The sequence below is a fragment of the Magnolia sinica genome, chromosome 15, assembly GCF_029962835.1.
Source record: "Magnolia sinica isolate HGM2019 chromosome 15, MsV1, whole genome shotgun sequence".
In the NCBI taxonomy this organism is placed as follows: Eukaryota; Viridiplantae; Streptophyta; class Magnoliopsida; order Magnoliales; family Magnoliaceae; genus Magnolia; species Magnolia sinica.
In genome coordinates, this window is record NC_080587.1 from 8,920,085 (window position 1) to 8,944,872 (window position 24,788).

At 38.2% G+C, this 24,788-nt stretch overlaps 1 protein-coding gene across 2 annotated transcripts; it reads left to right on the top strand.

The window, feature by feature from the left end:
- Positions 1 to 231: 231 nt before the first annotated feature.
- Positions 232 to 16,317, top strand: LOC131227697 (nitrate regulatory gene2 protein). Of its 2 annotated transcripts, XM_058223494.1 has the most exons (6): positions 232 to 465; positions 3,901 to 5,041; positions 5,555 to 5,635; positions 6,247 to 6,461; positions 8,818 to 9,041; positions 14,903 to 16,317. In XM_058223494.1, exons 2-6 carry the CDS (start codon positions 3,904 to 3,906, stop codon positions 15,588 to 15,590), a joined length of 2,346 nt encoding a protein of 781 aa, XP_058079477.1. In that variant the 5' UTR covers positions 232 to 465; positions 3,901 to 3,903; the 3' UTR covers positions 15,591 to 16,317. The 2 variants fall into 2 exon arrangements, with proteins under 2 accessions (XP_058079477.1, XP_058079478.1); XM_058223495.1 differs by lacking the exon at positions 5,555 to 5,635.
- The last annotated feature ends 8,471 nt before the right edge of the window (positions 16,318 to 24,788 follow it).

The following is a 24,788-nucleotide window of genomic DNA, read 5'->3' on the forward strand; positions in this document are numbered from 1 at the left end:
GGGAGACGAGAGAAGGGGCATTTTCGTCATTTAGATATTGAAGGGCAATTCGGACAATATGGGTAATTCGGATTTTTAGCGGACGGTCCAGATAGATGGCCCCATCCGACCCATGGGAGAAGAGAGAAGGGGCATTTTCGTCATTTAGATATTGAAGGGCAATTCGGACAATATGGGTTTCGGATTTTTAGATCTTCTTCACTATCGTCAACCCTTTATTTATTTTTAATCCAAAAAATAAAAAAACGGGCCCACTCTCTCTCCTCTCTGCTTTTTCAGTTGGGATGCTCTTTTTTCTTTTTTTTTTGCATGAAAGCCAGGAAGATTTGGACCTCAGAGCTGTTAAAATCCGCACTTCTCATGATTCTCCTCATATGGGTCTTGTCTGAAATCCATGAAATGATCTGATATCATGATTTTCTCACCAGAAATCGTACAGTAATTGATTCAATACTTCAATTCCAGGTACAGAAGATCTTCTCTTTCTTTCTTTCTTCTTCTTCTTCTTCTTGTTCTTTTTTTTTTTTCCATTTGATAAGCTCTTGTTTTGAGAGTTGTTGTGATTTCGGTCGTGGGTTTCATCTGATTTGAATTGAATTCATGTAAGTTTTATTTTTCTTTTTTATTATTGGTTTGGGTGGATTTGATTTTGATGATTTATTTATTTATTTATTTATTTTTTTGAGAGTTGGGTTTATTGATTTTTTTTCCTATTTGAAGGAATTTATTTTTTTTCCTGTTTTTGTTTGATTTGTTGGAGTGGCGATGTGGAGATTGAGGTTTTTTTAGCATTCTTTTGAGATGGGTGTTTTTTTTTTTTTTTTGGGTTTTGGATTGGTGGGTTTTTATTTATTTGAATTTTTGTAAGTTGGATTCGTTTGAGAGTTGGGTTTTTTCTTTTGCGTGGATTGAATTTTGACGGAAAATCGATGTTATGTGTTTGGGATTTGGTATTTTGTGAATTGGATTTATTGAGGAGTTTTATTTTATTTTTTTTATAACTATTTTGAGTGGCTTGTGAGATTGAGGTTTATGAGCATGTTTTTGAGATGGGTTTGTGTTTATTTGGGTTTTAGGAATTATTAACAGCTGGATTCATCAGAGATTTTTATTTTTTATTTTTATTTTTTAAAAAATCAATTTAAGTGGATCGAAGTTTTTCATCGAATTTTATTTTATATTTTTGGGATTTGAGCTTTTGTAAATTAGATTAATTGGGAAGTTGGGTATTCTTTTCCTCCTCTTTTCTGATTGGTTTTTTTGTTTAAATATATTCGTTGTCTTTGTTTGATTTGTAGGAGTAGATACTAGAAGGTTTCTGTGCATATTTCTGAGATGGGTTTGTTTCTATTTGGGTTTTGGATTGTTTGGTTGATTTATTTCTATTGGCAGTTAGCTTTCTCTGCAAGTTGATTTTATTTTCTTTACCTTTTGGGTGGATTGCGTTTGATAGAAGAAAGCTTTCCTAATGTGTCTTGTATGTAATTTTATTCACAGAAATGTTGGGTTTTTTCTACTATTGTTTTCAAGAGTGAAATGAATTTTTAAGTAGCTGGTTTTGATTTATTTGTGAAAGCAGAGGTATGGGATTGAGGCTTCTGAACTTCTTCTTATTTCTCTTTAGCTTCGTTTGTCTGTTTGGCTGTCAGGCAACTGGGTTGTCTTGATAGAACTATTTAAAACTAGATTAATTATCGTGTGTTTTTTTCTTTTTCCTTTTTCATTTGGATGGTTCTAGTTTTGATGGAAATATTGATTTTATAGGCTTGGGATTTGGTTCGTGGATAGTCTGGTTTTGATTTCAATTCTGATTTCTACTTCATCTTTTGCAGTGACTTAGCTCTTCAGATAGGTTGGTTGGTTTGGGGCTTTTGAGAATATGTTTCCGAAATGGGTCTGTATTTAAGCTAGTTTTGAATTTGTGCACTGATTAGGTTTACATTGTTGTAAATTATATTATTTGTAGTTTCTTTTGGTTGTTCCACAGAGGAAGCTGGCTGGGCTGTTAGAAGTTCTTGCTTTTGAATTTCCTTGAATTAGTTTTCCGGATGAAGTAGAGTTTTTTCTTCTTAGAGCATATTGAGTTTCGAACATTTCCCTTGGTGCCTTGGAACTTATGGTAGTAGAGATATGGAGAATGAGGTTTTAGAGCATGTTTTTGAGATGGGTTGATGCTAATGTTATGAGATGAAGTTTTTGAGTTGCAAAACCAGTTTCGGCATTTTCTAGTTAATATAAGAATGATGCCCAAGTAAGTTTTTGTTACCTTGAGTTATTATTATTATTATTATTTACTTTCTTTCTTTCTTTCTTTCTTTTCCTTTTTGGTTGATTTAGTTGATTTTCGTGACTCAAGAGAGGTGATTGCTGCTTTTGAGATGGGGTTTCCCGTTTGATCCATTGCTGATTGAGTGAGAAGTTGTTTCTTTAGGGCAGTTTGGATTTATGGTTTTGTCAATATATGGTAATAGAAAAATCCTGAAAGACCTTCCAACATGGGCTTGTGATTGTGAATTTTTATGGGTTTTAGAAATGAGCTTTATGGAGTAATGCATGTTTTGAGTGATACATATTTTGGGAAAGTTAAGAATAGTTATGTGATCTTCATCACTAGTTTGGAAATGTGGTACTGTACAATGCACGATTAAAAGAGATTCTGTTTTCGCTTACTTGAGTGCTGATCCGGTGGTCCTCAACGTGAGATGGGCCATGACCCAATATCTCACTTGTCATGTGATCCTAGCAATCCAATTAAAGTGTACCATTATTCTACTCATAACAGGGCCCAATTGGACGGTCAGGACATCCAGTGGGGTGAGAATTTTGGGATGTTGCCGATCCACCATTGGGTCCACCATACAGAGGATTTGAACCTCTGAAGGTGTGCTTCACACAATGTTTTAAATACTGTTATCGCGTAATGTATCGCACCCTTGGGATATGGATACATATCGGTTATTGCATGGGATATATCGGTTGTATCGTCTAATGTATCGATGTTGTTGGGAAACGTGGGAACATTTGGAAATTTGTTGAATTTTTTAATGAAACTTCAGGGATTGTTGAAAAAGACATCAATACACACTTAGGAATCGGAACAATACTAAAAAAAAAAAAGAAAAAAAAAGTGCAAATAATAAGAGTTTCCTTTGTATGGGGTCCTAATATATGCGCTTTTCCAATTGAACTAATGTAAGTATATTCGAAGTCTTTTCATATAATTTATAAACATAAGAAGACATGTATGGAAATACAAGCAATACATTTAAAAGTAAAAGAAGAATCACTAGATCATGTTACATACATGTTTATTTTGTGTTTGGATACAAAGATTAAAACTGATTTGCGAGAAATTGATAAATTTTGATTTTTCTTAATTTTCCGCAACTTGACTTATCTCCAAATCTCGAAATCAATGTTCCAAATCCATGATTTTTCATAGAAAATATGAAGAATCATAAATTTTTTAACCATTTGACACTGGTTTAACGCGATTTACAACAAAAATATGGATCGAAGATAGAAAATGCTCGTTAGATCGACTAGGTGGGATATATTGGCCTTACCAGTGTGTTTCGTATCGCACAGGTGGGATACAAGATATATTGTGGGATATGTCGACTGATATCGTTGATATTTAAAACACTGACCCCACATACATGCTTTATTGGGCCAAGTAGATACTCCCACAAAACATTGTATATTTTTCGTTAAACATCACATTCTGAATTTTGCATATCCCCCCTCTTTGGCCTTTTTAATTTCTCTAATGTAGTGCAGATTCGGTCTTTCCAAATTCACAGGCACTTCTCGATTCTCAATAAGAAATTTCAGTTTTTACAATTGATATGGAAAAGCTTAAGACTGCAAAACTCATTGTTAACTTCTGAATTTTCTCAGAAAATGGGAGTTTCAAGCTCTAAAATGGAAGATGATAAGGCTCTGCTTCTATGCCGGGAAAGGAGGCGCTTTGTCAGGCAAGCACTTGATGGGAGGTGCTCGCTCGCAGCGGCTCATGTTTCTTATATTCAATCCCTCAAAAATACAGGAACAGCTTTAAGAAAGTTCGTTGAACCAGAGGCTCCAATCGAATCCTCCCTGTATACTTCCACATCTGCGACCCCTGAGCCACTTGCTTTGACCGACAAGTCCCTTTCCCAATTTTCATATTCGTCTCCATCCATGTCGCAGCACATTGAAACGGTGGAAGCCCTTTCACCGGCAGCTTCTCCTACCCACTCTGGACGGTTTCACATAAATCATATGAGAGCCCGCAGGACTTGGTCGGCGACAGTTGAAGAGAGAGCACCCGTTCCGGTAACGGCGACGGTGCAGTCCTCTTCGGGGACTCCCCAAAATTGTACACCTCGATCTGTGGAAACTCCATCATTTGAACCTCCTCCATCCCTACCTGAAGGAACTCCACCCTGGGATTACTTCGGTCTATTTGACAATCAGTTCTCTTTCCAAGATGGGTCAGCATTGAATCATGGGTTGGAAAACACCGACGATATCACACGGCTTAGAGAAGAGGAGGGTATTCCTGATTTGGAAGAGGAAGGTGAAAGGGTTGCCTTCATTAGAAGGTCGGAATATTTGGACTCTGATGAAGAATTCAGTGAGCCTTCTACCAATCCTTCACTTCAAAGAACCGAAAAGCAGAGTGAAGGATTGAATTCTTATTCACCCAATTCATCTCCTATGATTCGGTCAATTAGAAGTCTATCTCAACAAAATGAGCATGTAAATGGAGAGAAGAACATACTCGAGGATGATGTGGATGAAGCTGGCGAAACTGAAACTCCTGATATGACGCCGCCATCAATCACCATACCTTCAGTAGTTACACTTCCTACTGATGAAAAGAAACAAATAGGGAAAGAACCACGTTCAGAAAATAAGCTTGTGCCAAAGGATTTCTTATCAAGCATAAAGGAAATTGAATATCTTTTTATCAAGGCTTCCGAATCTGGCAATGAAGTTCCAAGAATGCTTGAGGCAAAAAAAGTGCAATTCCGTCCGATCGTCTCCGAAGCAAGAGGTCAGGCCATCTTATCCTGTTGGAAAACGTTCCATTTTTGTCACACTTATATTTTTTGTAGAAAACCCATCAATATGTTGACAATTATCTATATAGAGCTTTTGCTAATCACACACACACACACACAAGGGTGGGGCGTCAATCGAATCAGCAGGTTGGAGGCCCCACCATGTCGATGACTTGGTTCAAATATCAGGCAGGTGACACATACAAAAACAATGGGTGGCTTAAAAGAATGGCTATTGGTCCATATTAGATGCACACATCTGGCCCACCTGATTTTTGGGCCAGATCTTCTGCAGATCAGGTGCCCCAAACATGTGCCATTTAGGCACATGTGGCTGTGGAAAGTTATGTCTTGGCTAACTTAGCGAAACTACTATCTTTTTAATCTAAAGATTGTTTTTTTTTACCAACAAAGAGTCTCTTTAAACTAGAGCTATCTTTAGTCTTAAAATTTTAACCTGAAACCATTATTAAAGCTTCTAACAAAAAATAAATTCTCTGGTATAGCTCGGAGATCAAGCGCATCCATCCTGTTCAAAGCCTTTCTTTCTTGTTTTGAAGATACAGAACATGTTCCTCAAGCTCAAGGTTGGTAGCCTGTTCATTCCTGTCCTTATTTTGAGTTGCTCTGTTGTTTTTCTTCTGTATTGATAAGACCTGAGACAGTCATGTTCATACAATCATGTGATATTTAATCAAAGGAATTGTTATATATAAGGTGTCATTTGGCAGCTTGGATTTGGATTCTTACTTTAGAACCCAAATTCAGGATTTGAAATCCTTGAGATTGGTTTCTGTCAGTTTTGTTTTGCAACTTGGATTTTCAATCCTGTGAAATTCAGAAAGTATGTTTGGCAACTTCTGTTTGTCGAGTCCAATTTTTATTTTTTTTACTGGGCCCACTGTGATGTGAAATGACATCCAATCTGTTTATCATGTGTGTCCACTGATTTAAATAGCAGTTTTGGAGAGGGCCTGAAGACTGAAACAGTTATGACTTGGCCCGACTCATTCTCTGTCCTCCAGTTCCGGTGCCATGACTTGTCTCATTGCCCATCATAACCAATAGAACTTGGGCAAAACTGAGTCGTATTGGATGATATTTTGAACCATGTCATGTCACCTCGCGTCGGACATCCATATGGTATTCTGGGTTTCAGTCTTCCATTTTACATATAAACTGTTGAATGTCTATGCAGAACCTGCGGCAAATGCAGTGAAGTACTTAACTTGGCACAGATCTGCGTCTTCACGTTCTTCGTCATCTAGAATCCCTCTTGGTGCAAACTTGAATGGTGAGATTGCAGATAGCAGCAGTAGCATTTTCGGCAGTGTCTGCATGAATTCAGGCAGTCACGCCTCTACTTTAGATAGGCTGTATGCATGGGAGAGAAAGCTTTACGACGAAGTCAAGGTAATAATGCTTCTTTTTTTTTTTTCCTTGCTTTCTTAAGTGAAATTTTACTTTCAGTCATCATCAGGTTCTTTCAGCTGATATGATATCTTCTCGTTTTGCACCAGCTACTTTGTTTTTTAGATTCTTACATTTCACATCTTATGAGATGTAACATAGTCTACAAGGTTAGTTAATCATCACAAAAATAAGGGTCCAGATGTCCTTAGCTGGTGGAGAACTCTCACCAAACATGTCATGGCGACTCATCCCGTCAAATCTTGGGTTGCATTGTGCATGGAGCATAACCCAAAAATCCAGCAAAGTAAATATCTTGAGATGGGGAAGACGTGGAAGGAGGATAAAGATCTCCTTCCTTTGCTCTCTCTCTCTCTCTCTCTCTCTCTCTCAAAAATAGTCCAGCCCATCTGATCTTCTTGATCAATGAAGCAAATTATTTTAGAATTTCTAATTTGCAATGTTTCTAGACTTGGACTTGCTACGAAAATTGCTAGTTTTTCTACTTTGATCCGCTCATGTCAATGAAAACTTGCCTTTTCTTACAAAAGATATAAAAATGGAATTTGGGTTCTGTGTCTAGAGCCCCACAGAAACAAATTGACTCCTCCAATGCCACCCATCCTCATGGGACACATGGAAGGTGATCGATGTTGGTGTGATGGAGCACCATATGGTTTGTTTATGAGGTAAATATTGCAATGGTGGAAAATCTGATACTCTAGTTGTGATTTTTGCCAGTTGAAAATGGACCATCCCTCTGTTTTGAGTGATCTTCACCATTTGGAGTCCACCAATGAGATGGCTACCAGCCAACCAGACTTCAAGCCCCATCATGTCCACTTATTGGATGATCCTGATAATTCACACCATTGCCTTGTGTGAAATAGATATGTTTTGGTATGTGCATCATAGCAGCATTGCCCTTTAAGGTTTTAGAGGTTTGGTAATAGTCCTTCCAAGATGCAATTTGTTCTACAAGTAACAAGTGCATGGATAGGTAGATGTTTGAACTTGGCTTATTTTCCCGAGTACATTGTCATCTATTCCCAACTATATATTGGATGGTCACACGCCCAATACTTGATGCTCTTTTGTTATGTTATGTTGAATGTTGTATATCCTGCTGGTTGTATTCAAGATCCATCAATCAAATATGCCAAAGGCTGCTTTTAGTGCTTTTATACTGTTGAAAACCTTTGGAGGCACTCTTCACAAACTTCAAAAATCAGTGATCCTTTGTTATTTTCTCAGTGTCAGCGGTTGCCTACCTGACAATGTTGGGGATGTATCCTCCATGAAAAAAGTCACAGATTGATATCTACAACCTGCACCACATCAGTTTTCTTCTTAGTCACCGTGTGCTGGATGAGTGGTCTGAAAATTCCAAACATAACCCATAATTCAGTAGTAGTTGGGTGATGTGTTTATTGATTGTTGCTTTCTTCTTGGAGTGGCACTCAGGATGTTGTCACCCAAAAAGGAATATTTTATGGCGTTTATCTATGCCCGCTCGCTTGTAGTTGATATGGACGTAATGTAAATAATAGAACGTTTTATAACTCAGCAAGAGCGTCGGAGGAGGTGTTCCTTGGAGCAGGAATGGTAGTTGGGCGGTCCAAATCTTCAAGCTTATATGAAAAATGTCCTATGGATCTTCTGAGAAGTGAGAAGTGTTGGGGCATAGCTTCTATTCTTGTATTGGAACCGATGATCTCGCATTTTTGTCTCTCTCTTGTAGCTTTCTTTCTGTTTCAGTAAAGTTAATTTTACCATTCAAAAAACCAAGTACTGAGATTTGCTAGTCCCACACACGCACTCCCCCACACACCTGTATGCACAGATATGCGTGCCAATCTGTCATATCTAGTACATCCAAGCTGTCAATCGGGAGCTACAATGTGTAGGATCTGGACAAAAAAATAAGGCCGGCCAACTATCAAGTAGGTCACATGTGTACAGAAACAGTCCATTGTTTCTATGCATTATTGATACATGACTGGCCAGTTCTAGGTTGAGTTTTCTACATGTTGGGTCTGACTTAATACATGACTCAGATGTCCTACAAATGTGCCAGGTTGGCATGGGTGTCCATGTACAGGTGCATGTGGAGCTGGCATTTGGATTTGGGGCTAGGGTAGCAAACTTTTGAAAGTACCTTCCAAGATCCATTATATCGTCCTATTTTGAGGACTGAGCACCCACAACCAATTGTACACCACAACCCACTTAAAAACTATTCAGAACTTCAAAAAGTGGTTTCATAACAGGATTGTAGATTAACCTACATGGGTTTATAGGTGATCAAGTTTTCGTTTTGATATGCTAACACTGTTGGAATCTTCCATTCTATTTTCAGGCAAGTGGGACCATCAGAAGGGAATATGACATGAAGTGTAAAATGCTAAGACAACAAGAATCGATGGAAGGAAATCCCATGAAGATAGGTAAAACCCGTGCTGTCGTCAAGGACTTGCACTCAAGGATAAGAGTTGCGATCCACCGGATCGACACGATATCAAAGAAAATTGAGGAATTAAGGGACAAAGAGCTCCAACCACAGCTTGAAGAGCTTATCGAAGGGTATGAGATCTCATGTTCTTGATATATAGACTTGAAGTACTTGTTCATTACAAAATACATGAGCCCTTCTTCTATGATTCACACACTTCACAGGGTTCCATCGAGTCACACCAAAACATCTCTACTGTACACATGGCACTTGTTTGCATTAGTCAGGGCTGTTGATTTGTGGTGCTCCTCATGGATGAGGATAGCCCAACAATCTAGGTGATTGGAATTTGGTAGCCATCCGATCAGGGGCTTAAAGGAGGGACTTCAACTCGAAAGATGAGCAATGGACCACATCCAGTGGACAAAACTCTAAACAATTGGATCGTCAAGATCGTCCACTCTCTGTGATCTTCAACCTTTGGCCCGTCCATGTGGTGGCCCACCCAATCAAGTCCCGATCACCGTAGATGTTTCCCATGTGTATGATGGGGTTGGCATCTCGGAGAACTTGTAGCGCATGTGCAAAAAGAGCATTTACCATCATGTTTATTCTGTGCTGATGTGGTCTTGGTGTGGTTGTGGCAATCTCAAAATCTCGTAATCTGACCTCTTTGAAAGAAAAAGAACAGTGTGATGTGTGTGTATCTTGAAGTCTTATAGTATAGCGTAGGGGTTTCTATGGCAAAATTCCTCAAGAATTGTCATTTTACCTAATGGTTCTTACACTAATCAAAATTATTGGGTGTAAGGTGTACCATTGCGGTAATGATGGGCGTAACAGTGCCCACCCCACTGTTACTATTATCATTACAGGCCATTATAGCCGATATGCCCCCTATAACTGTCTTTTTTTAAAAAAGAAGTCTGGAAAAATGTCCATTAAATCCAGAAAATTCTAAAAATTCCAAATATGCATTCATTTATGAATTTGATCATGTTTATTGTGGTGTAACGGTCCACTCTTTGGTGAGAAAGTTCTATTAGGCTATTTGATGAATTTATGAACCTGACAACCCGTAATTAATTACAAAACTCATAGATTTAATTTTCTATCCAATACCAATTATAGATATATTAAGATGAATTTAATATCAAAATATCTCACATTTGTAGGTGCTTGCTATTATTTTCTATAATTTACTCTACATTACAATATTACATACCTGAGGACTTGCATAAATTACAATGTCTAAGTCTTGAACATGCTAGAGACTTCTCCTCTCTTGTGAATATGTGATTCTTGTCCTGTCATCCTCAAGATATAAATAAAGTAATTAATTAATACCACATTTTATACAATCATCAAAGAATATTTATATATTCCACTATGATTAACACATCATATTCAACTACTATTTTATTTTTTATTTTTTTTAAGATTAAAAAAATTCTTTTTTTCCTAATTTTTAAAAATCGGCCGAAAATAGTCTAAAAATACAAGAAAAATAGAAAATCAATTGCATAATATGTATATATATATATAAAAAGCACATCAATCTATTTTATTGTGAATAACACATCATATTCAACCATTAAAATTGAAAAAGATTGAAAGAAATGATTTTTTCTAATTTTTAATAGTCAGCCGAAAATAGTCCAAAAATACAAAAAATATAGAAATTCAAATGCATAATCTGTAAAAAAATACATTTATATGTTCTACTAGGATTAACAAATCATATTCAACCATTAAAATGGAAAAAGATTGATTGATTTTTCCTAATTTCTAAAAATCGGCAAAAAATAGTTCGAAAATTTAAAAAAAAAAAAATACAAAAAAATAGAAAATCAGTTGCATAATCTGTAAAATGCACATTAATAAGTTCTACTATGATTAACACATTACATTCAACCATTAAAACGGAAAAATATTAAAAAATAAATTTACATAATTTTTAAAAATTAGCTGAAAATAGTTTGGAAAAAAAATAGAAAATCTGTTGCATAATCTGTAAAATGCACATTAATATTTTCTACCATGATTAACACATCATATTCAACCATTAAAACAAAAAAAGATTGTAAAATGATTTTTCCTAATTTTTAAATATCGGTCGAAAATAGTCTGAAAAAAAAAAAAGAAAAAAGAAAATCAGTTTTATAATCTGTAAAATACACATTGATATGTCTTATGATTACCACATCGTATTCAACCATTAAAACAAAAAAAGATTGAAAAAGATGATTTTTCCTAAAATTTAAAAATTGGCCCAAAGTACTCCAATTTTTATTTTTATTTTTATTTTAAAAAAGAGAATCAATTGCATAATCTGTAAAATGTTCTTTGACATGTTCTAATTTGAATAACACATCATATTGAACCATAACAACAGAGATTAAAAAAAGAAAAAAGAAAAAAAGAGGGTATAAATACCTATTTTCGAAAGAATTTCGGAAAATGGCCCATGGAGCTTCAATTCACCCAAATCCTTGTAATAAGTTGTTTTGATCCTCAAATTCAAGCTAAGAGTGGTAAGAGTTGTCGGAATTTGTAATAGAATAGTTTAAGAACGAATTCGGTAGATAAAACTACAAAAAAAAAATGAGAAAAATAACAACTTAAAAACGCTAGAAAACTAACCATTTTATAACCGTCAAGCCCCGACTTTTATGGGGCAGTAACGGCCATTATGGGGAGTAACGGCTGTTACACCCCTGATAGTGGCCGATTTGATCCAAAAAATTGGAGGTCATCGTTTTGACCCCCATATCGCGTAACGGCCGTTACTTAACCGATATTGAATACTTTCATTGGGCAGTATTTTTTTAGGAGAAAAACTACCAAAAATGCCCTTAATTATTTTTTCTTTTAAAAAGTGGCAAAGTCAAGAATTGTGCACCCACATGGCATGTGCATGACATCCAACTTGTCCAACACTCTGCTATGATGATCAGATGAATAAAAAATATGGTTGATCAAATCCCCAGATGGGTTACACAAGAACTTTAATATTTTGGGTGGTGTGCATTGTTTTTCATGGTGTGGCCCGCCTTATGATTAGATTTTCTAGGTTTTCGGTTGATTTGATCATCATGGTGGGTTGCATTTGTTGGACGGGTTGGATGTCATGCACAAATGAGGGAGTGGTAACAAATGAGAGGACCACTAGTGGAGACACAAGTGAGTTCTCAATTACTGGAGGTTATTCTAGGGGTCACATTGAACTAGTACCTTTTCGCATTGGTTATGGACAAGGTAACGAAGCATTTGCATGAAGAGATCCCATGGTGTATTGCATATGACATAGTTTTGATTGACAAGACAAGAAGGGCATAAACACAACAAAGCCAGATTTATGGAGGGGTGCTTTAGAATCTAAAGGATTTAAAATTAGTCTGATTAAAACAGAGTATATGGAGTGCAATTTTAGTAATATAGGAGTGAAACGAGGAATCAGTTAAGATTGCTGACCAAGAAGTTTTCCAAAATGACCACTTTCGATATCTCGGGTTAATAATTCATTAGAGCATAGAGAGTAAGAAGTATGCTGCCCATAGTATTCAAGCTTGGTGAAAGAAATGGAGACATGCCTCTGGAGTTTTATGTGTGTTGGAATTTTTATAGAATAGCTATAAGACCAGCCATGATTTATGGGATAGAATGTTGGGCAGTTAAGGAACAACATGCTCACGGGATGAATAATAGCTGAAATGAGGACATTGAGAAGGTTTAGTAGCAAGACTAGGAAGGATGGAATTAAAAATGAATCGTTCAAGAAACTTAGGAGTAGCACCAATAGGTAATAAGATGAGAGAAAGTAGCCTTAGATGGTTTGAATCATGTGCAATGGAGAGCAAGAACCGCGCTAGTTAGAAGCAGTGAGTTGGTACAAGTTGAAGGCTCTAAAAGGGCAAGGGGAAGGCCCTATCATCGAGCCTAGATTTCAGGCATTGGCCTGGCCCTTGGGCAAGTTTAGGGGCCCAACCCCTATCTCTATAGGGCCAAGTTGCCCAGGCACCGGGCTGGGCAGCCTGGCCCATCGCCACCTACTCATCCGACTTCATAAGATGGAATTTATGCCATGTCCCCTATTGAAGGACCACAATCCTCCTTACCATGTGTCGCTCCTACTACAAATCGCATGTGAAACTCAAGCTCCCACTCCCACTCAGCTTCCTAGCTGTTTATACTTTCTAACATTTTGAAACAACCACTTCCCAACTCCCACACCCGAACCTGTTGCCCCTCCCACTGCAAGTCATGCATGGGCCTTATGCTCCCGCTTCCTAGCTGTTTATACTTGCTAACATTTTGAAACAGACACTTCCCCACTCCCATACCCGGATCTATTGCCGCTTTGCTTCACGTCTCATGCAACTATAAGAAAGGCTTTCCACAAAATTCTCTGAATTACACTGCACCTTCTTCCTTACCTTAGCCAGAACACTAAGAAAAAGGAAGTACACTGGCTATGTGTGTTAGGATGGACATGAGGCTGAAATCAATGGGGTGCCTGTGATTATTTTTCTATTATATATATATATAAAAGGTTATTGTAACTATAAATTACGTAAAATGAGTTACCTAATGTGCCTAGACCATATCCAAACTAAAGTGACAAATCTCATTCTCGGGATTTTCTCAGCTCTGGAATTCTTTGGAGATTTTCAATTTTAATAAATTGTTTTAAGCTTGTAATATATGTATATAAAAATTAGATAAAATTTTAGATGACTTTTACATTAACATCAGGATATTTTTGCAATAAAGTCGTGAAAATTTTTAAAATATGTATGAAATGAGTCAGAGAGTCGACCCGAGTCTATCCTAATATGTACGAAATGAGTCAGGGAGTCGAACCCAGTCTATCCTAACTGTTGGATTAAAAACGCTTCGTTGGAATGGATGAGTATGAACATATAAAAACTACATAATTTCAATCAGTATTGAACACGACTTACCCGAATTCTATATTTTTTGGTATTATTAAATAAGCACCATTATTTCTTGAACAAGTTCAAATTTTTATTTTATTTTATTTTTTGTGAATAGTAAATAAGCATCGTAATTTCTTGAACAAGTTCAATTTATTTTTTTTGTGAATAGTAAATAAGCACTGCCATTTCTTGAACTGTGTACATGGCACAAATATACATAAGTACACACATGTATGGTACATGAAACCTGCAGTAATGAGAATATCTAGGAGGAATTACATGCTCATTGGCAAAGGTAATGCCCATGATTCCACATGTGGGGATAGAGTTAAATGATCCAAACTATTGGTCTGATGGGACCCACCATAGATGCCGGATACCTGGAAACATCCCATTTTGGAAGATCCCAAGCCCTTCGATATTTGGCCTTTTCCACATTTAATGTGGACCTTTGCTGTATTTCTCTCTTAACCATGTATTTTTGGGCCAGCAACTAAAGGTTTGAATTGTCTTAGGATATTTCCACATCATCCCTCGTTCACGTTACGGCCCATATTATACTTGGTTCGGATTACAGAAACATGGGCCCACACCACAGTTAGGAACTGGACTCTATAATCTCTCCGAGCTTTGCTAAGCCGTGTGTGCAAAAAATTTCACGTACATGCCACCATGAGCCAGTATGGCACAATGGGTACAAGATCCAATCCATCGATCAGAACCGCACCCCTATATTGATTTCCTAGCTAAAACTCAGGTTGATGCATTGGACATGTGGGACAGATTGCAAAGAAAATGCACAGCTCTGAAAAACTTGGTTGAAGTTTTCTAACCCATCCACCTGTTTCCAACACAGGCCTACATGTCGAATGGACCAGATTTATTTTGGGGAAAACATGTAGAAGGTTGGACCAACCTGATGGATGGATTGGATCTCTTACGTGTGTACACGAGCTTTATTGCACACATGTTTGCCATGCCATTGCCTCACGCTTCTTTCGCTTCCTTATTTCGCTTTCAGTAATTGAATTTTGCATCATTCCCAATCACAGGTTAAGCCGAATGTGGGAAATGATGCTTGAAACCCACAAGCTTCAGCTCAACATCATCTCCATTGCATACAACAATGGGAGCTTGAAAGTCTCAGTACTGACAGAATCCCATCGTCAGGCGAGTGTCCACCTCGAATATGAGTTCAACTCTCTATGTTCAAGCTTCATGAAATGGGTCGATGCCCAAAAGGCCTACGTTAATGCTATCAACAAATGGCTTCTAAAATGCGTCTTCCCTCTACAGCGTAAACACTCGAGGAGGCGGAAGCTGGAGTTCTCACCCCGACGTGATTGTGCACCGCCCATTTTTGTCACGTGCCGTGATTGGCTAGTCAAGCTCGACAAGTTGCCGGCTAATGAAGTGGCATTTTCTATCAACGATCTGGTGGCGGTGATGGCCCGATTTGCACCGCGTCAAGAGAAAAAGATCCAAAGGAGGAATTCAAGCTCATCCTTCTCATGGAAGCCCAACAGCGGGAGCAAAACTGGGGCAGATGGGAGGAATGGAGTGCCGCAGGTGGACTGGAATTCAGGTTTCCAAGCCTTGCAGTCGAGCTTGATGGAATTTTTCAAACAGTTGAATGAATTTGCGGATTTATCAGTCAAGAGTTACGCAGAACTCCAGACGTCAATCAAGAATGCTCAGGTTGAATACGATCGGAATGCACCACAGAAGAAACAATCTTGACCGTCAATTCATCACATGAAAAAAAGACGATGTAAGCAGTTATTCAGTCTAACAATGGTTTCACGTCTGAGTGGCCTTTTGGATGGGGGGAATTGAGGGGTCCCAGTTCATCAGGAAGTCTGGTTTCATGATGCACCCATTTGTACAAATGCAGCCGTAGGTTTGGGGTTCCAGACCATTGATTTCATGGATTTCTCAATGGGGGGTGCCCAAAAATCTCCAAGATTGAAGTATCCTTGCGGGCAGAAAGAAAGCCCATGATGGGACACCTACAATCTTCAAATCTAGAAACTCTTGTGGCATTCCCCATCAGTGGCTGGGCTATGCATATACAATGGCCTGGATAACCGACCATGAGCATTGGGAGTGGGACGACGGACATGCCCTGATGCATCCAGACTCTGCAATTCCTCTCTGAAGAACTAGAAACCCATGAAGCAGATCAGATGTGCAGTTCATTACGTAGTTTCTATTGGAAGATTGGGTAGGAATAAAAGGGCTTGTTTGGGGTTGCAGCTTCCTCACATGATATTGCATGAAGGTTCCAAATAAAGGTACACCTAGGAGGGTGGTTATATATATACAAATATATATAGATTTTCATGAGAATGTAAACATAGATGCATACATACGCATACACCCACATGTATGTATGTGTATGCATGCATGTATGTAGATGTAGACTTGTATACATGAGAATGAGAATGAGAATGGAGTGTTTTTGTTAGGGGTGAAGAGAAGCTGTTGTTTTAGAGATATGGTATGTGTGTACAGCTTGGATATACACAGGACTCTTGTATATGCACTCCCCATGCATTCATTATTCGGTAGGTCATAAGTGGGAATTTTCTGCATTGTTTTTAGTTGTTTATTTTTGGGTGTTTTTACATATTACCTCCTCTTTTAAGGAAATTTTCAAATAACCCTTTTCTTTTCCGTATTTTTAGAAAAACTCAGACCTGTTATGCAGTTTTCCAAATGAAAAATAAACCGTTGTTGTTGTGTAACTGTGATGTAAATCAGTAGCCATGTTTGCTTTGATTGGGTGGATGTGTAAAATGATGTTTTTGCCTTTGCGTGTGTGTAAACACCCCACCCACACTAGCAACTTGATAAGGCATGAATGATTCTTAAGAACTGAACTTAAACCTCAAACCCTGCCTAAAACCATAACCATTCCTCAAACCTGATCCAAACCCTAGTCGAACCCGAGCCCTTCCGTTACCATAAACCCTAACTTAACTTGAGCCATCACCCAAGCTAGAGTATGCCCAAAATCAATCCATTTCTCGAGCCATTTTGAGCCAAATATTCAAAAAGGGGCTTTGGGCCACTCTTCGGACTCAAAATAGGCCCACCAGCTAAACTGCAGGAGTAACCGTACCCGAGCGGTAACCGATTATTGCCCCCTCTCAAAAAATGTCGTGGAGCCAAATCAGTCAGAGGCGATAATTATCGCCTTCTCTCGACAAATTTGTTTGAAGCTACAGCTATTTCTTTCCTTGAAAGTCAATTCTGCCTGAACCTCTTTGACCTCAAAATTCATACTATTTGTCATTTTACCAAGCTCTTCAACCTATAAGAAAGTGCCACATGGCGTGTCTCTTCTCTCTACCAATCCAAAACTGTCACATCATCATTTACCCATCATAAACCCTTGAATTACATAAAAATCATCCCAAAAGGCTATAAATATCCTTCACTTATCCTCATTTAAACAGCAACTAACAATTACCAACCAAAAGGAAGTAGCTTAGGTAGGCAATGAGTGGTTTGGGGAAGAGGTGTGGATAGGGTCATTATGACTTGTGTAAGAGGCATGCTCTCATGGGAAAGAGAAAGGGATCATGGGCTAGAGTGGCTAGGATAGGGTGAGGTCATCCTCATATTAGCTTAGGGAGATGTGTCATGGGTTAGGTGGGTCCCGCAACGTGCGGTCTACGGCCATGATCATACGTGGCCCACATCTTATGATATAGACGTAAGATTGGCGTTGGAACGGCGGTGACGGCACGGTCGCAATGGCACAGGTCTCAGTCTGGGTCGACTCGAGTTTAAAGAATGCGACTTAAGGTTGCGTGCAAATGCAATCCATGGGTCGCGAGTCGCCGAAATTCAATCGGAGGACCGTGGGATCCTACGGAACGGAATGGACACTAGGACATGGGCCTGATATATTCGCGCTGATGGTTAAGCAGGTGTCTATCAGATTCGTGTTGGCACTTATTGCCCAATACGATCTCAAGCTGGAACAAATGGATGTTAAGACTGCATTCTTACATGGAAAGTTAGAAGAGCAAATCTACATAAAGCAACCAGCGGGCTACAAAGTTGAAGGAGTAGAGAAAAATGTTTGTAGGTTAACGAGGTCGTTGTATGGCCTGAAACAGTTGTCTAAGCAGTAGTATAAAAAATTTGATTCTTTCATGGTGAGTTAGAAATTTACTCGGAGTGAGTACGATCATTATATTTTTTACAAGACACTGAGTAATGACAAATTTATCATCCTAGTATTGTATGTTGATGATATGTTGATCGTCAGTCATGATATATCTGAAATCAACGTACTGAAGACTCAGTTATCAGGGACATTAAAGATGAAAGGTCTGGGGGCTGCAAAGAGGGTTCTCGGCATAGATATTCATAAAGACAAGAAGAGGAGTACACTTTGGTTATCATAGGCAAAATATCTTTAAAAGATATTGATCAAGTATGAGATAGAATAAGCAAAACCAATGAGCGTTCCTCACGTGGCTTATTTCAAGCTTTACTCAGAACAATGTCCTAAATCAAATGAGAAAAAACATGTTATATCTCATGTGCCTTATTCGAATGCAGTTGGCAGTTTAGTGTATGGCATGGTCTGTACGAGACCAGATATTTCACAGGCAGTCCGTGTTGTGAGCAGATACATGTCAAATCCCGGCAAACAACATTGGGAAGCGATGAAATGGCTACTTTAATATATTTGAGGTACAAAAGACTATGTTTTAACTTTTGAGAAGACGGGCAAAGTTGGTAAGGTATGTCGATTCAGACTACGAAGGCAGTGTGGATTCTAGGAAGTCTACTTCATATTACACGTTTATACTAGCGGGTGGAACAATTAGTTGGATGTCAAAGCTTTAGTCCGTGGTGGCTCTATCCACGACCGAAGAGAATATATGTCAGTGACGGAAGCGTTTAAAGAATGTGTTTGGCTTAGAGGCATGATAAATCACTTGAGACTTCAATAAGAGGCCATGTCAGTTTATTGTGATAGCGAGATCGCTATCAATTTGGCTAAAAATTATGTTTATCACTCACGTACTAAACACATTAATATTCGTCACCACTTTATCCGACAAGTGCTTGAAAAAGGATGCGTAACACTGGAAAAGATTCACACTAGCGTGAATGCGACGGACATGCTCACTAAGGTCGTTCCTATAGAGAAATTCAAGTTCTATGCAACTTCTCTGGGCTTGACGATGGCGTAAAAGAATAACAAAGTGTGCACAAGAAGCGTGGATTGAAGCTATGATGCGATGCAGAGATAAGAGAAGAGAGCAAGAAGATACACATTTAAAGATTGAAGACATGGTGGAGATTGTTGTTGGAAGATGTCTTAAATCTTCCAGTCTGCGTTGCTCGACTAGTCGAGGGACTGACTTGATTAGTTGAAGGTCTAGTTCGACTCGAAGTCCAGCAACGATGTATTTGAGATTTCTGGGTCCTTCGACCAGTCGAAGCCCTGGCTCGACTAGTCAAAGGTTTCGCAAATGGTGCACGAATTCCGCGCAAACTGCATAAATTTGAAGCGGTTTTTGGGAAGATGCGTAAGTGGAGTTTCCCCATCTATGAGTCCCTAGGTCTATTCTGAGATATTATAAGGCTTCCTTAAGGTATTATAAGGAGTTCTAAATGGGTTCTAGGGTTTTCAAAGGGGGTAACAAGGGTGAGATTCGAGCTTGTTCGAATCAGGTAAGTCATATCTCTTTGTAATTTCTATTTTTATAGTGAAGATCTATAGCTTTGTGCCGTGGTTTTTTTCCGAAATGGTTTTCCACGTTAAATATTTGTGTTTTCTTGTGATTGTTTGATGCTCTTGATTCCGAAATGGTTTTCCACATTAAATATTTGTGTTCTCTTGTGATTGTTTGATGCTCTTGAATTGCTATGCTAGATTCATATCTATGTGATTCCACCGACCAAATCCAACAACATGTATATGTTTGTGTGTGAAGGTCTCAAGTCCAATTGTTTGGACCCTAATTTATTTTTAACACTGAGTAACTTCCAACTTCTTAAGTGCTTGTGACATCCAATCCTCCTAATAGTTTGGCCCCATGGTGCCAATCACTTAGTACAAAAATCAGCCCTGCCCATTCATCAAGTGATCCACGCCATATAAAACAATGCATAGTTAGGAACTTGAGAATGTGGAGAGAGAGAGAGGCGATTAAGCAAATAACAAAATATGTAATTTTTATTTTTCTTTCTCATCACAAAATCACTAGATTTCCAACCCATCTCAAATGATATTAAAAAGAAAAAAAAAAAATCCATGTCTGGATACATTTCTGCCAAAATATCAAAGAAGATACATTTGAGTTTTGGGCATGGACACTTGCATTTGGGACTAAACCAGTGTCCCAGTGAAACAAATAGCCCTAGCAATCTCAGACGTTCATCAAGTGGCCCGGGATGCCAGAACATCATCCCCGTTTGTTGTTGGATGCCATGCAGGTAGATTTGGCCACGACAGCTGCAAATTCCATAAGAAACTTCTGAGTTTATACTCGATCGAGCATAACTAATCTATGATTAGTTGTACCTAGAACGTGTCAAGAGGACCTATAAGAGGCTGCCTATTTAGGGCAACCAATACCAAATATAGAAAGTTGGAAAGGGAGGGATGTGTGCCGTTTTTATCTGTCGTGCCGAGTCACAACTGAGCTGACTCAGTTCGTCTCATACCCTCTGAGTCCAGTGCGGATAACCATGGAGTTATGGTGGATTATGTACGGTGTGCTCGCGTAGGATTCTGATACTTCGCAAAGGCTCTAGGTGATCTAAACCGTTGATATGATGGGCCCTATCGTGAATGATGGATTTCTTCAAAGTCTTTCAATTTAAGATATACTAAACCTTTGATCGGTGATCCACAAATATATGGTATAAGAGAAAATACAGCAATGGTACAGATTACGTGGAAAATACTCGTAAGATCAAAGGGTTATATAGTCTTTAATTTTGGAGATTTTAACAGTTTGAGATTTTTAACATAATCTCCTTTGCAGACCCCAAGAAATCAACGGTTACGATTTTGATCATGAAACCATGGGCCCCACCTTCATGCGCGCTACTATACACCTGCAGTGACGAGCCTCTAATTCCCCATCAGCCAACCTTCAGAGGGACCTCAGCTTCCTAACCGATAAATGATCAGATAAAGTCGGATGCCGACGTGTCATGACAGTAGGAAATCAACTCGGCTAGAAAAGTGGGCCCCACCATGTAGATCATATGGTATGAAAACCGGAAACGGATTGGCTACTCCCACTGCCACCAGCCAATGGCTGGTGGACGGTGCTCTGTGGCCCCCACCATGATGTATGATTTTCATCCATGCCGTCCATCTATTTTTCTAGATCATTTTATGATAGAAGAGAAAAAATGAGATATATCCCTATCTCAAGTGGACCACTTTACAGGAAACAGTGTTGAATGAATGTCGACCATTAAAAACTTTTTTGGGATCTTAAAAGTTTTGGATCAAGCTGATATTTGTTTTTTAACTTCATCTGGGTCTGTATGACCTAATCAACAGATTGGATGTCAAATAAACAGTACAGTGGGCGTTAGGAGGATTTTAATGGTGGATATCCAATCACTATTGTTTTCCTGTGGTGTGGTGCACCTGAGATATATATTCCTATCATTTTTGGGATCAAGCCCTAGAATGATATGTAAAAATGGATGAACGGAATGGATGAAATCAATAAATCATGGTGGGGCCCACAGAGCACCGACCACTAGCCATGGGGATGGTGGCGGGGGAGTAGCCAATCCGTTCCATTTATTAGGTGGACCACCCCTATGTTCACTGTGGGACCCACTCTTTGTATGGCTCAGTATCCTACACGTGACACGTCAGTGCCAGAGATGTATTTGTATATGATCCTTCCACAGTTTAAACGGCTAGGATGATCTGATCAAGATTTTGGCACGTGGTCCACTAACAGCAGGGCTCACTAGATGGACGATCTGGATCTCCTAAGGTGATCTCACCTGTACAGAGATGGGCGGTATGTACTATGTAGGCCGGTCAATGGGCCTAGCTGTCATCAGGTGGGCTAGAGTCTAGACTCCTATGATAGTTCACCACCATTTTGATTCATCTTCCTTACACGTGGCAATCGTGTACGGCTATCTGGACCAGCCAAAGTGTGGGGCACGATGTGGATGGATAATACCTTAAAAATCATACAGGGAGAGAAATTCTGACCGTCCAAATAGTGGCCATAGAATGGATGGTTGGAGTAAAACAATGGCCAGTCGTAATGGAAAAATCAGACGGTTGCTAACATTTTCTTGCTGTGCTCCATCTAAGATTGAGCCACGATTTTTTGGACGGTCTGGATTCCTTAGGACGATCCAGATTGTACAGCAGATGAGCCACCGCCATTCCAAACCGTCTAAAAGCGTTGGAAATGCTCAGAGTCCTCGTGCCGTAGGTCGACTCAAGTGGGGCCCACTGTTGGGTGGTCCACAAATCATACCAAATTCTAGCCATCCAATCTCTGGCGTTTTCCATCAATGGTCTTGGGGAAATGATCCATCCACGGCGGACCAAACCACATAAAAACCAAAAAAAATCCAGATCACCGAATTGTGGGCCCCACTTAGGCGGACGGAGCCAGCACTCCACAGGAGTAATTTTAAAAAAAAAAAAAAAACACCGCCGGCGGAAACGCGCTTACAAGAGGAATCCGTACAGCGGGGTATTTTGGACATTTGAGAATGGTTTGGGTGGGCCCATGGTTAGCAAATACGCGTATACTACAAGTATTATAATGCACGTATTGCTGGTTTATGAAAATCGCGTCGTACACCGTATTTTTCAAAAAAATACAGCCTATTCACGTATTTTATTACCTATGATGTATAAAACACGTGTAAAATGTGTTTTAAACATATGTAAACGTATTTCTCCGTTTTTCCATTTTCCTCTAGGATTTTTGGTACTCTGTCAAAGCACGATGCTTGATACACAGACACTCTAAAATTATACACGTGGCATATGTTAAACAAAGGTGAACCACCTAAATTGTAAAACCCAATGGCTGCTTTGCTTTGTCATTGGCCCGGTTTTGCTATCCTAGCCTTTGATTCATGTACACTTGTCATTAAAATAGGATTATTAGATTTTCCTCATTTTTAATCATCAAAAAAATGTCCAGCAATTATACAGCAAGAAAATCAAATTGAAACTATAGCTGTAATTTGGATAATTTCATTTGTAAGTCCCTGCATTGTAATTTCAAAGTGCTTGATGATTATTCATTGTATGATGCCAGAGCTTTGGGGTTTTTAACCTCCTTGACTACTTTAGTTATTTGATGCTTTGGTAGACTCTGAAAAATAATGCACATGAAAAAATAAAAAAATACACTTCATTTATTACCCATCAACCACGAAATAAGGTTGGTGGAATAATTTTAATTTTAGATTTGTGGTCGTTTATTTGGAAAAATAGAATTTATGAGTTGAAATGTTGGTCATTTCTCGTTTCAATGGTCCACTAGATATCAATAGTTCATTTAATTGTGTCATTAAATTTGTATTATTTTCATCGATGGTCCATTTAAATTTGGACTCAAGATTTGGACAGTAAAATTTGAATGATTTATCTTTAATTAGTAAAGGAGTATTAAATTCACACCAATCAATTTAGGGTTATTAAATAAATGATTAAAAGTATAACAATGAGAGATAAATTTCAAGAGTAAAATGCAATGATTACTATCATAGTCTCATTGTATTTTTGGATTATCTTATATGGCAATAGTTAGAGACATGAACAATCTGTTTGCCATGCACCCATGCCATGTGAATATTTGAAGAGTAACCACCATTTTTAAATGATGGAGAATTATGACATGAGCCTAATATATGATCTCATGCATGGTTCTCATGGTATGTGTATATGTATGTGTGTGGAGAGAGATGCTTGCACGCAACAAAGTGTATGTACGTGCAACTAGTTGGCCTGTGAGGCCTACTATGATGTTTGTATGATATCTTGTCCCTCCAGTGGAGAGTTGGCGTGTGGAGCTCATCGTTGTATTTTGTGAGATATCTTGTCCATTGAGTCAAGTAGTTCCGTGATGAAAATGGGATGCCTAAAAGTAAAGTAGAGTCAACTGGAGTTGTTTAATCCGAATGTGTGGCTACACATGTTATGAATAATCAGAATTGGATCAAATATATATAATTAGATATGGTACTCAATTTATTAGAGTTATGTTCGACTCGAGTTGATTGAATGTTCGTGCTATTAGGTGTTGAACTAGTTAAAACTAGAACTAAATTTGTAAATTTTAGCTTAACTTTTTAGCACTAATTGTTATAAAGATTAAGCGAGTTTAGAATGAGAGAGCTAGTCTTTTTTAACAAGATATTTTCAGCTCATAATTGAGAATTTTTTATTTTTTATTATTTTATTTTTACATTTTTTGGTTTCAACGACGATGGTATACCATATTTATCAATAAGGCAATAAGGATTGAGCAAATTAATAATAATAATAAATCAGATCATCAATTTTATTAATTTAAATGTTAAAGCAGTATAATCAAATAACATAAAATAAAAGTAAATGAGGGGAAATATAAAATACTTACAACTATTTGTGTTGGCAAAACGACTATGGAAACTACCAGTATCATAAGATAGTCCTAATGCCACCATGACATAACCATATATCTATCAAGCAAGGACTTGATATTTTAGGAGATCGGACAATAATGTCGTGAATGTTTAACCTACTCATAAGTTCATACTATATTGATATTCTAGACAATAATAAATTTTAATTAGATTAATGGTTCTAGGCTTATTGAAGTATAATCGGATGGAAGTGGAGAAACCAAGATAAAGAGTTAAATTAATAAAGATCTGCAAAATACAAGGGGATAAACAACGTCGTAGAGA

Coding starts and splice junctions, on each gene's coding strand:
- LOC131227697 (XM_058223494.1), top strand. CDS start 3,904: ATGGGAGTTTCAAGCTCTAAAATGGAAGATGATAAGGCTCTGCTTCTA. Junction 5,042..5,554: donor GATCGTCTCCGAAGCAAGAG/GTCAGGCCATCT, acceptor TCTCTGGTATAG/CTCGGAGATCAAGCGCATCC. Junction 5,636..6,246: donor ACATGTTCCTCAAGCTCAAG/GTTGGTAGCCTG, acceptor ATGTCTATGCAG/AACCTGCGGCAAATGCAGTG.